This window comes from Centruroides vittatus, unplaced genomic scaffold, assembly GCF_030686945.1.
Source record: "Centruroides vittatus isolate TY-2023 unplaced genomic scaffold, ASM3068694v2 contig_620, whole genome shotgun sequence".
In the NCBI taxonomy this organism is placed as follows: domain Eukaryota; kingdom Metazoa; phylum Arthropoda; class Arachnida; order Scorpiones; family Buthidae; genus Centruroides; species Centruroides vittatus.
Genome location: NW_027122381.1, coordinates 2,910,854 through 2,924,276, shown reverse-complemented (window position 1 = coordinate 2,924,276; position 13,423 = coordinate 2,910,854). Strand labels below are relative to the sequence as shown.

Below are 13,423 nucleotides of genomic sequence, written 5' to 3'. Positions count from 1 at the left end.
ACATTTACTGGTATATTGATAAGGGTCCCAAAAGTGTAGACAGGAAAACTGGATCATCAGTTTTCAGGTTCATAAATTGATCATCTTGGTCGAGTGCTTCCAAAATTCCAGACCTTAACCCTCTTGTGAGAACTCTTAATCTTGTGAGAACACTTAAAGGCTCTGGTATATGAGAAAAAATTCAAAACATAGACCATATAAAGAAATACATTCAAAGTTCAATTAAATGCATAGAATTTGATGCATTAATAGGAATTTGACTTGAGTGGAAAAAATGCATGGTTATGCATCTAGAAAGTAATAGCAAACAGGTAGATGTGGGTTTATAAATAAAGTCACATTCTCCTAATAAATACTCCATTTTCCTTTGCATCATGACTTTTGGGAGACCCTGTCTATCTACAATAAGTAGAGTTAGGGCAGCTGGGCACTAAAAATCATAAATTTATAATTTTTACAGTTATTTATATGATTTTCAGTGTAGTTATCTTAGCTCTAAATATAAAACATGGGACTATAATAAAGACAGTACTAAAATGTTCAGAAAATAGTTCATTTATTTCAACATTACCAATAACTTTCAAATAACCTTATAATTTCAGGTGTACATCTTTTGTATAAAATAGATTTAACTATTTTATACAAAAGTATAAACCTGAAATTATAAGGTCACTCGAAAGTTAACTTTTACTAAGTTTAACTATTAGCTTAAATGCTAATAGTTAAACTTAATAAGAGTTAAATATAATCAAATTACATTATAATAAAAAACAAACTCGCTCACCAATAAATCGACAATATCAGTTGAACCCAAAGCTACTGCTACGTGTAATGCACTTCTACCTTCATAATCTTGCCAATTTATAACACTAGGTGCTTCTTCCTTAAACAAATATCAATTTAAATAATAATTTTTAATCTACTCACACTAATAGAAGTGTTCTATTATACCAAACAGATAAAGAATGTTTTAAAAATCTGAAATTTTCCAATTAGAAAAAACTGAGCATTTTAAATTGATTTAATAAAGGAAAAACATTCACTCTTTCTCTTAGAATTAATTGGAATAAATTTTTTATTAATAATAAAAATACTTTAACATAGTTCTAATGTAATATTTGCTATCAAATTATTTGTGAATGAAAAATAACAATAAACTGAAAATTCTTTGTTTTTCATACTTTGAAAACAGTTAAAATAGAGCTTAATTACTTTTTGATTAATGTTAGAAATCTTGAATTTCAAAAGTAAGCAATGTGAAATAATAAATAAATATTTTCATATAAAAAAAAGTCTAAATGATCAAATATCTAAAGTATCCAAAGTAATGAACAAATTAAAAAAGTGTAAATATATATTATTCTATGTTCTGAACAAATTGTAAAACTGGTTTAAATTAAAACTTGTTTCCTTAGAACAATCCATTAAATTTTAATGGTTAAGTCATACTGGTTTTTAAAATATTCTATATTTAATTCTCAGATAATATTGAATATAGCAGCTAGTATTGTTATAATAAAAATCTTTAAAAACTTACCATTAAAACTTTAACACATTCTAAAGCTCCGGGTTCATTACAGCCAGCTGCTAAATGGAGAGGTGTCTTTCCTTCGACATCTGGAATCCGTATATTGGCACCCTTCGAAAGCAAAATTAGTATATCATTAATTATTATCATTTATTAAAGTTTATTGTACAAAAGGTAACCGTTGATTGTTTAAACTCATTTTTCAGATCTTCCTAAACCAATGTTAAATAAAACAAAATAATAAAAATAGCATATTTTTATCCAACACTATACCTAATCAAGGGTGTCAACCTAATTGAACAATATACTCAAATCATAAATATACTAAAATAAATTTTTGTAATGCCTAGAATCCACTATTGTTTTAAATACTTTATTCTGTCTATTCCACATAAACATTAAAGAATAAATTTTGATTTCTCTCCAATGCTTGACATTATAACAAGCAAAAACTATTATCTCAGAAATCAAATTTATTCAATCTTCCCACTTCTTTGTACCTTATATTAAAGTATTTATCAAAGAATAAAAAATAAAAATACTCCATAAACTGGGTTATACTATACTGTGGAAACTCCCTATCTTGATATTCATCTAGCAGAATGGTGCTAGTTCGGAAAAACGAACATTTTCGGTCTTCTTCTAAGACCTGCTTTGGGTCACAAATTTCAAATAGATGTAACGTCTAACGTTTTGGTATTCGAATGCGTTGGGCGCAGAAGAACTTATATGAAAATTTGAATTTAAAATCCTCTAAACTTGACCAATAGAATGCATCCAAGTGTAGAAATTGTAAAACTATTTTCGTAATGACGTATCAAACAGGACCTGCTATGCACGTGAAATACGCCTCTCTTCTTTCAAATTTATACATTTTCCTTGTCTTTCTGCTTTAAAAATCTCTAGTGCTTCCAGTACTTTAAGTCTGTCCGCGTTTGTCGTCGTCTAATTAACGTAGACCATTGTAAATCGGATTTAATTTCATCCTGCCCTGCATGCATCGACAGGGCAGTGGTTTGCATGCCTTTATCTATATTGGCTCTGCATTTGGTTAAGAGCTTTTTAAGGGATCTTACTCTAACCTATATTGATTAAGGCTCTCTCTGGAACCTTTCATATATGATAGTCTGGAACCGGTGCTCTGTTGTAGTTGATTGGGTCTTTTTCATTTCTGAGCATTTTAAACTCATGGGGATTACATCTGTATGTTAATTTTGTGCCTGCATACAATGTGGGCACAGGATTAACATTACTTTTAATTCCAGAAAACTCACATACCCTGCTTTTTCCATGAACGCAGCCAGAACATTTCCATTTTTACTTATATTTTTTTAACTAAGTTTCAGAAAATTTATTCTAGAAAGTTTCACAATGACAATTTCTTCTACATTCAGATTTAAAACTCTTTTTCAAAAAAATTTTATAAGCACATACTAAGCATTTAGTACACTATTACATCATAATACCATTTGATGCCCTATTTTTATATTCAATTTAGTAGTTAACCAAATTATTAATCAGTTGTCATTCATTTCAAAAATATCTATTATTGCATATAATTTATGATAGTCAATCACAATTTCTTATTTATTTCATTTGGAATGAATGAACCAATGGTAATGTTAGATCATATGATAGTCATATTTAACACATTCTAAAGCTCCGGGTTCATTACAGCCAGCTGCTAAATGGAGAGGTGTCTTTCCTTTGACATCAATAAAAAAGTTTTTACTGTTTTATGATATTGAATATTAAAATATATAAAATAGATAAGATCTAAGAAAAGAAAACTGCTTACTTTTTTGAGAAGAATTTTAATCTGTTTGGCATTTCCAAATGCTGCACTCCAATGAAGAGGTGTTTTCTACAATAAATAATACATAAAATAACTTTACTTTATTCTTTACAGTAATATAAATTATATTGACAATTTGCAATTATTATCAATTATACGTATGACATAAACACAAAGATACGGTAAGACCCCGCTTAACGCAGGGGGATGCATTCCTAGACGACAAAGTGCTAAACGAAACGGCATTAAGTGAGATCATTTTAACACAGAGTAAATAGGGAAAGGGGAACACGTGACCAAAAATAAACAGATTTTACTTTAATTTTAAGTTAATTTTATATTAATTTGCATAATAATATATGTTAAATAAGACAAACATATGCACACAGAAATGTAAAGTTCATTTTTTGTGATGAAGATCCTGTCTTTTCTGAAACTCTTGTTTGTTGTGATAGTTGTTATTGTGTAGTTTCATTTGTTGCTTTTTTTCTTTTGTTAAGCAAATGTCTACAGCAAGAAATTGCATCCAAAACGCCTCGTTTTGGATGCAATCCCTTATATTTCTTCCAGATCAGTGTAAATTTAAGTCAAATTTTGCAACGTTTCATTATATAAACATGTGTCCTAATCATGCAATGTATAAAACAGAATTGACATATTATGGAGACATATGTGCACCATTTATAACAAATTAAACTATAGTCTAATGAACCTATTCTTCTTATGTATCCTGTGATCAATTGCCTTTTGAAAATTAAAAGTCCGTACAGATTGTCCTTCTACAACAATTCTCATAATAGCATCTAAGGAAGCCTGCTTAAGCAATTATGTACATCAGATTTTACAATCTTCATTTGTGAAAGGGTTCTTTCACAAGTAGCAATGTGAAGTGGAATAACTCTAGCATTGAGCTATTTTGGACAAGTTTGGAAATAATGTTTTGTAAGTCACATTACAGCACAAATATTTCATCAACTGTACAGTTGTTTTTTCTTATGGTGGTCAGTGATGAACTGCTTAAGATTTTGTTATAAAAATTTTCTATATTTTTAATTATTATAAAATGGCAAAAAGCATAATTTTCAGGATAAAGATGAGTTTTATAAAAAAAATTGTAAATGTTAACAACAAATAAAATCATTACACCCGACCTCACACAAGATACCTATCTATCTCTCAACCGGTTTCACCCTTCGAAACCAAAATTTAATAGCATTAAAGCCCCTTATACACAAGCTACAGCGCCAAATATTGTTTCGTCACCATTACCCCATCCCGAGATATTAAACGAAATAGATGTCAACACACACATGCATATATATCCCCAAAACTTTTCCCCGTCTGTTTTTTTACTTTTTTGGGATGAAAGGGCATCAAAATGTGAAGATTTGCAAAAAACTCAGAGTCAAATTTGACACGATTCCAATACTTTCCCTTGTTATAACAGCCGGAAAAGTAAAATACTCATTAAATTGATTAAAATGAGTTTACTAATGAAACAAATTTCATATTCATGCATATGTCAAAATATTTTTAAATAAAGTATTTAATAAGAACAGTTATTAATTATATTCTCAATAATCCTTACTATTAATGTGTCTCATATATGATCATATAAATACAAAATATTGAGCATCAAAATCAATTTTAAAAACAGACACTAAAAAATAATACAAAAAAAGATGAAAAACTTGTATACAGAGTTTATGAAAAAAAATATTTGTTGTTTTGACTTTGTCAGTTTTTCCAGCAAGGTATATTATATTAACATTATAAGGATAGGTTCCAGTTTAGGCACAATAGAAAATGACAGTAATGAGGATTGAGTATAATATTAATATTAAATTTTGTCTTAAAGATAAAATATATGTTATACACAATCTCCTGATGATGGTATCAAAAATCAAAGGTTTTTGACCAAGCCATTATATTTTATTCCAGTTTTAAAAATTCATCTAAAGCCCTGCCTCTGAAAACAACAACTGCCATTTTTCAAGATGATGACGTCATCACAATGTAAATTGCTATCTGTGCAGCACGTAGACTAAAGAATAATCAAATTAAATCCACTCTTGACACAAAAATGAAATATCCGAAAGAATCTTCCCATATTTCTAGTCTCTTGTACCAAATTGCACGATATTTTCAATTATAACATCTGGAACAATAATTATTTATGTCCTAAAGACAAGAAAAGGATAACCTTGAAAATTTAATCATATTTTAAATAAAGTTTTCACTTATTTTTAAATATTTGAGATTCTCCTCCAACCATCTGAGATTCTCTGTGTGCGATGCTGTGAGGAGGAGTTTGGCCCGTGTGAAGTCTGCAACTATTTTTGGGTCTGCCGTATACGTAGAGAGGGCCGTGGACGTTCTGGCACGCTGCACGTCTAAGATATACTCTTATATTCTTCTTCTCGTAGAACATACAGATGTACAGAAGGTCCCTATTTGCATCTGGTTGGTCACTGTATATGCCAGGAAGTCTGCTAGGATTGGGAGGGTCCTTTCCATTCTGAAGGATATCTTTTGAAACTAGTAAATAGCTAGGATAATAATTACATTTAAAATTTACAAAATTTAAAATTACATTTAAATCAATGAAAAAATTTTTAAGGAATATTTCTGCTATTCACAAATGAGAGGTAAGCACAAAATAGGATGTGACCACAACAGGTGGTTTACTGTATTTATTACTGAACACCTGAAGACAATCTTTTACTGAAAATGTTAGTGTCATTAAAGTTTTATTGTTAAATTTATAAGATTTTTGCTATTTGTTGTGTAATATTTTAATTATAGTAAACTTTCTCTTATCCAACTTGCTCAGTTATCAGTCATCTTATTTAACAAAAACAAATTACAGTACAGTATTAATACAGTAGAGCGTCGATAAGTGGAACCTCAGTAAGTGGAATGGCCGGAAAGTGGAACGATTTTAAGTCGGACTGTGTTGTGCTGAATCGAATGTTTTTGATACTAAATTTACTTCTAAAGTATAATTTTCATGTTTTTTATATTCTTTAATATATTTATTTTGTTTGTACAAAATGCAGAAATAATTTTTAACGATACGATAGCCTCGATGATTATTATAAAAATTTTCGTTAGGCTTAAATTCGACGAAAATTCAACAGGAAGCGATACGCAACGGAGAGAAAATTTGAACATCGGACAGGTTAATGTATTTTTTCGTACAAAGTCGGAAACTGGAACAAATCATTAACTGGAAGGACCCCAGTCCCCAATTGGTTCCACTTTTCGGCGCTCTACTGTAATGTGGGTGTATCCAGGTGGTAAGCATTAGCTAGTTTAAAGAACTACTGTAAGTTGCTTTCAGCAGTAACTCAGCAGATAATGGTATTTGTTTACTTAGACAAATTTAGTTTAATTTACAAAATTGTCAAAAGGAATGTTTTGATTTTCAGTTTCCTGTTATAATTAATAGCCCAATACAAACCATGTCATTAGCCACTCTGAAGCAGAAAAGATGCTAAATAATTGCATTTCTTGGTATGACAAGCATGAGGCAGAACAAACACATATTTTAATATTATGAAAAATGAAGAATTTAACTGAAAAAAATGAGTCTTTTAAGAAAACAAAACATTTCTGACTTTCTTAAATAGTGTATACATGTACCCTGTATTAAAAATTTTCAGTTTCTTGAAAAGACATACACACACTTATATACTACTTATAAATAAATGTACATATTATATCATACTGTATCATATCCCATAACCTGATGAATAAGAGAGTTTACTGTATAAAGATTAATAACATTTTAAATGATTATTTAAAACCTAACCTTACTGCTATCTTCAATATCTGTTTGACCAAACTGTACTTCTTTACTAATTAATTCTAAACATTTTGGAGAAGAAGCTCTTGCAGCTAAGTGCAATGGAGTTACTCCATAAATATCTTTCTGATGCCAAAGTGCTCCGTTATCTAATAACAGACGAACACAACGTCTCAAACCCTGTAAAATAAAAGAATCTAGTCAGTCAATATCAATATAATATTAATAACATTATAATAATAATCAATTCATTTACATAATTATATATAAATATAAAATTACTTATCCTGACTGACTGATTGATTCATCATCACCCAGAGCAAACCGCTGAACTTAGAGGTGAAATTTGGTACACAGTTAGGGTACGTCATGAAAGCACACACTAAGAAGAGATTTTTCAAAATTCCCTCACAGGGGAGAGGGAGTGCATTAACCTGAAGAACGGCTTCTACTTTACTATTTTAGATGCAATTTTTTGTTTTCACCGACATTTAGTCTTCATTGAGTACTTAGGTGTATTAAATCGATAACATTTCACACATTGTTATCAATATTTTTATATATTTCTATTTTTTAACCAAATGTTCGAACCATTTTAAATTCGAATTTGTTATTGCGTATTGGTTCGATTATAGAACAATTGTAAACGTTCCAGAAAACTGATCAAATTAAAAAGGGTTCGTTCGATTCTCGGCAATTCTCGTCATTCTTGGTAGTAGGTGTTATATAACAATTACTACGGTTGTTGAAATACCGAATATAAATGGCGTTTTCGTGCAAAATCCGCGCAGGCGAAGTCACGGGTAACAGCTAGTAATTTATATAAATGTAATAAGCAGAAAAATAAGTCTGAGCAGCTCAAAGATTTTAAATTTTAAAAATAAAACATTCAAATTTTATCCATTTGGTACTTATACAATTACGGGTATCTCTCGCTTAACATGGTTTTGCTCAATGCAGGATTTGATTAACGCTCAAAATTAATTGCGGCAATCCCGTTACATACGTGGCAGAAGTTTTAATTTACGTGGCTTTACCGATCGTCTTTACTTAACACGGATACCATATTTTGATTAATGTGATTTTGATATATGCAGAAGGATCAAGATTAATTAACTGCATTAATCAAGGGATATTGTATATAATTTGATTTTGTCAAAATATATGAACACTAATTATAGAAATCCTATAGGCTATTATATAAACAATAAACATGTTTAAGATTCAAAAGAAAAGAAAACCTCTTGGTGGATCCAATATATACCAGGTTCATCACATTCCATTTTGCAAGCGTCAATGAACCTGACGAAAATCTCGATGGAGAATCAAAAATGTTAGTTCGTTAACCTTGTCATTTTGTACTGGAAATCTGAAAGTTGAAGAGGTTGTATTTGAAAATTGGATCCTTTCCACATCAGATTGGCAGCCTTCATATCCTTAAGTAAGAAGGGCATATACACATTGCACCAGCATAAATGACACCTTAACAGAGCTGAATTACATCTTAAAGATCGCACAACAACAAGGTTATCTAATAGAAATAATTCGGAAGTTGATTGCAACATTTCAAACAGCAGGTTGTTGGAATTCTTTGGGGATCCAGAAACGAAGGGTGGTGGTAAATTATTTCCCCTTTTTAAGAGAAATACATAAGAAAGTGGACAGGGCTAGTAATCTCCAGATTATATATCAACGCAGCCCAACAATATTCAGAATTCTAAAAAACGATAAACAACCATATAACCGTAATTCGACAGTTGGAATTTACTCCATCCCGATAATCGACCAACGTTTCGAATCAAGATTGATCTATTTGGGTGCCACTAGGCGCAACTTACAGCAATGGCTTAAAGAACATAAATATACTATCGATAAAAATCTCGATAGCACGATGTTAGCAGCTTATGCACAACGTCGGGACATTCGAGTGCAATGGGAGCATGCTTCTATCATCAAACCAACATCAAATATAAATACTATGGGATATCTAGAAAAATTGGAGATATTTAAAGTGCACAGAAAAACAGGTTGCATCAACCATAGAGACACCGACAGCTTGGCTACCACAATGCGGTCTTTTTATGAATATTAATTTATTAAGTTCTTTTTATTCGTCTATTTTTATTTTTTTATCGTTTAATTTATTTCTGTAGTTATTTATTTATTATTCACAACTACGATTTCAGTTATGTATCTATATATTTATTTTAGAATTCTGCTTAACGTTTATTTTTAAATTTACATTCTATTTTCACAATCTAAGTCATCTTAGTTGATGAAGATCGGTAAAACCATTCAAAAATGTTTTTATTAGTAAAATCATTTGCTGGATTTTTAAAGGCGTGTTTTTCTCATTACCTGGAGTTTCACTTTCATGCTGGCTCTCGGCAGGAAATGATCTGTTCCTGCTTCTGCTCCTCCGAGACTACGTACGTTTTTTATGCTATTACAATATCTCTGGTTAATGAGTATATGATCTATTTGGTTCCTAGTTTTGCCATCTGGGGATATCAATGTTTGTTTACGAATGTCTTTTCTAGGGAAATTAGTACTATGGATTATAAGATCTCTAGTGCTGGCTAAGTTGATAAGTTGCTCTCCATTATCATTGGTTGTCTCATGCAGTCTCTCCTTTCCTATGGTGGGTTGGAAGCACCGTTCTTTGCCTATTTTAGCATTAAGGTCCCCAAGAAGCATCACTATGTCATGCATTGGAACTCCTGCCATTACGTTCTCCGGCTCCTCAAAGAACTCGTCTTTGTTTCCTCCGTTGCCGACTTCTGTGGGAGCACGGGTGTCGACCGGTGCGATATCGAACCGTCGGCCTCTCGTTCCGAGCTCGGAAATCCTCGCCAAAATGCATTCAAATGCCAAGATCGTGTCCCGTATATGCTTAGCTACGACGAAACCAATACCTAGTTCACGTCTAGTACTTCCTCCGTATAGGATCGTCACGTTCTCCGAAGCAATTATGCCATCCCTCACCCACCGCATTTCTCGGAGGGATGCGATATCCATCTTATATCTCTGTAGTTCTCCTATTACCTCCTTACGTGCTCCTGCTCAATAAAGGCTTCTTACATTCCAGGTTCCTACGTTCAGTCCGTTTTTCCAGTTCTAATTCCCTTTAAAGGCTGTCTGGTTGTTTTCTTGAGACCATTCTTTTTTTTATATGTTGTGCATGGGGTTGTTAGCCCCATGCACAACCCCCAACCCGGACGACGTATACGTTATAATATTTATCGAAATCGCTTTAGATTTATAACTTTTTTCGCCGAATCCTACATTCGAACTTCAAAGTATTTATATAAATGAAAAAGATATTAGTCTTTAAAAAATTCCACATTAATTAATAATCAATAATAATATATACTCTTCTTTAAATACATAAAATTTCGAAAATAATGCAAGAATTTTTAAGTTTATTTTAAATTATATTCTGTTTGTAATTTCAAAGCATTTTAAAGGATAAATTCAAACAATAAATATTCGGCACGAAGTACACAGTACGTTTAAATCAAATAATTTTTAACTCTTTTTGAAAAACTTGCATTTTAACCAACCTATTTACAAATAATGCTTCTAATATTATAAACACTTATATTATATTATATTATAAAGAAGGAAATCAATTTTATAAAGATTATAAAATTGATTTCCTTCTTTGTAACCAATCGATTAGTTAACACACATCGACACTAACAAAATTTTGCAACTGCAGTGCAAAGAACGGATCTCTCCCGTGCCGACCGTAACGACTCCGGCCGAGGCAAACGAATAACGGGAAATTTCCGTCGGCTACGGACGGAACTCCGCGGCCGACGGAAATTTAAAACAAACAGATTTAGAAGATTTAAATTTTCCGTCTCGTACGTCCCCGGACGCCAAGACGGCCGGTTTTTCTTCCGCGTACGCCGTACGCAAAAACAAAAATAGCACGAACGAGAAACCAAACCATAAGCCGCACCGACGCCCGCCGGACCCCGGCAAAGTTTATGCCGCGGGGCACTCCGCGCCGGCGTAACGAGTCCGTCGACTTCTTTACGATTCCGAAAGCGCCGGCGTATTCGGCGCGACTAGAACCGACGGACCGAAGACCGTTAATTATTTACGTACGTCGATACGTAAATAGTTAACGATCTACAAAAACTCGATAACCGACGCGATTAAAAGTCGAAGGCATACTTTATGCGCCGCCCAGTGTAACGCAGTCTGTCCACACTTGTCGCTGTTATCCACTCTAGCGCCGGACTTAAGTAGAATAATGGCACATTCGACGTGATTACCAATTACGCTGAATATCAAAGGCGTTTTGCCAAATTTATCCTTTACTTCCAAATCGATGGATTCGACAGAATCCAGTAATTTTCTCAAATTTGTTTTGTCTCCATTCAGCGCATATTTGTGTAGAGGAGAAACGCCATTTTCTTCGTAGTACATATAATCCTACAAAATAATAATTACATTTATAACGAATTAATCGGTTACATCGATAAAAGATACTTGAAAATCGGAAGGAATAACTTTCCGTATAAAATTACCTCTTCGACGTTGCTCTTTTGAGAATTAGAGGCGGGTTTGTTATCCATCGAGTTATAATTGCAGTCCGCTTTGTTTATCATCGTAACAGCAATTACTTAGCACGTGTTTTCGTTTATACGTTGCTTCGATCGCTTAATTACGCCATGTTTACTTCGGCAACGTTGCCAACTCGAGCCGCAGCTTCTTTTAGCGCGCCCCCTTTACCACGCTTTCGATACTGCTATCCCTTAGTTTGTTTCGACCTAAGAACGTAACGACAGAAATAAGAAATTTTTTGAAAATAAACAGTAAAATACACAAAACGAGGATTTAAAAATTGCGAAATAAATACGTGCATTTTTATTGAAAATGGAAAAACTTCGGCTCACCCCAGAGCGTTTTCCTCCCTTGTCTTTGGGGAATGCTATTAATCTTTAAAAACGTTCGAAGTAGATGTCAATTTTGAAGAATTTCGACTAATTACAGTCTATCCAAACGCTAATAAAAGTCTGAAATTGTTTGGTTGGTTGTAATTAAACAGAAAAAATACCGCCGCATTTTTAAAAATTCCCTACCCGAGCGACAATATAAACGAAATAAAACGACAAATAAAGAAAAAATATATTTCTCTTTATTTGTATTTAATCGTCCTGGCTTATTTTAGAAATAAAACGAGTTTCGTTACAATCTGGCGCATCGCGGCGCCTTTTCTGGCTACTACGACGTTCCGTGCGACGTCACTTTTCGAGGTTGCCGATTACCTTTTCGTCCGAGGGTGCAATATGGAAATCATCTGACGTTCTCTGTAACTTCGGAGTACTGGGCTATCCGATGGGTGGTGGTTAGAGTAGTACGTAACTATAAATTTAGTTATAACTTAAATAGATAATGCCAGTTTAATTACTTAAATTTATTATATATGTTATGGACAAAGTGATTAATCGGGCATTATGAATAATGACCAAAAAGGGCGCGCAATGTGATAAATATTGATTCATTTATCGAATTGGCCGGTCATTACGAATATTGCTATCACCTGGTCGGGCAAAGTGATAATAAGTTGAGGAGTGATCATCCGACACGCTAGCCAATCGGTACTCAGTCGCGTGTGTGTATGGTGTTTAGTACCAAATTTTAAAGTTGATTAAAAAAACTCCACTTATTTTATTTATAAATATTTATTTTTTGTGAATTATTTCAAAGTACTATTAACTGATATTCTTCCGGTAAGTTAGAAGTAACTTCCATTTTTGACTCTCGCTTTTTCCATCATTAACAAACACGCTGATTTTGTAAAAATTTAATTGCTTTCACCTTTTTCTGCTATTAACTCGTTTAATCAGTTGTCCGTGTCACTTAATGATTCCTCCACGATCGTTACTTTTGTCAAAGAAAAAAGATTAACTACTGGTCACATAAATTTAAAATTCGGTACTAAATGCAATACGTATGCGCGACTAAGATGTAAGTTCTGATTGGCTAGCGTATGTCGGATGATCACTTTGCCCAACTAGGTGGTAGCAGTATTCATAATGACCGGTCAATTTGATAAATTATTGAAATTTATTACAATGCCCGATTTTGTTGGACATTATTCATAATGCCCGTATTAATCACTTTGTCCATAACATATATATATATATTAGAATGAATAGCGAGGTTGAGGCCGAAGTTTTAAATGCGAAAACGTGTACGTCGGACGTTCAACGCCGCTTTCCTGTAAGCCTAGAAGTTTGACAATGGCGTTTGGAATGTCGAGCATGATTCTACT

General features: G+C 32.6%; 1 protein-coding gene across 1 annotated transcript in view; it reads right to left on the bottom strand.

The window, feature by feature from the left end:
• The window catches only part of LOC136979390 (serine/threonine-protein phosphatase 6 regulatory ankyrin repeat subunit B-like), an 80,523-nt gene extending 68,679 nt beyond the window's left edge, over positions 1-11,844 (bottom strand). Inside the window, exons 1-6 of the mRNA XM_067275332.1 lie at positions 11,673-11,844; positions 11,317-11,577; positions 7,138-7,311; positions 3,327-3,392; positions 1,538-1,639; positions 785-883 (exon numbers count right to left, since the gene is read on the bottom strand). Of these exons, the coding sequence (XP_067131433.1) occupies positions 785-883; positions 1,538-1,639; positions 3,327-3,392; positions 7,138-7,311; positions 11,317-11,577; positions 11,673-11,753 (783 nt within the window). The 5' untranslated portion in view covers positions 11,754-11,844. The remainder of the gene's footprint in view (positions 1-784; positions 884-1,537; positions 1,640-3,326; positions 3,393-7,137; positions 7,312-11,316; positions 11,578-11,672) is intronic.
• Positions 11,845-13,423: the final 1,579 nt, after the last annotated feature.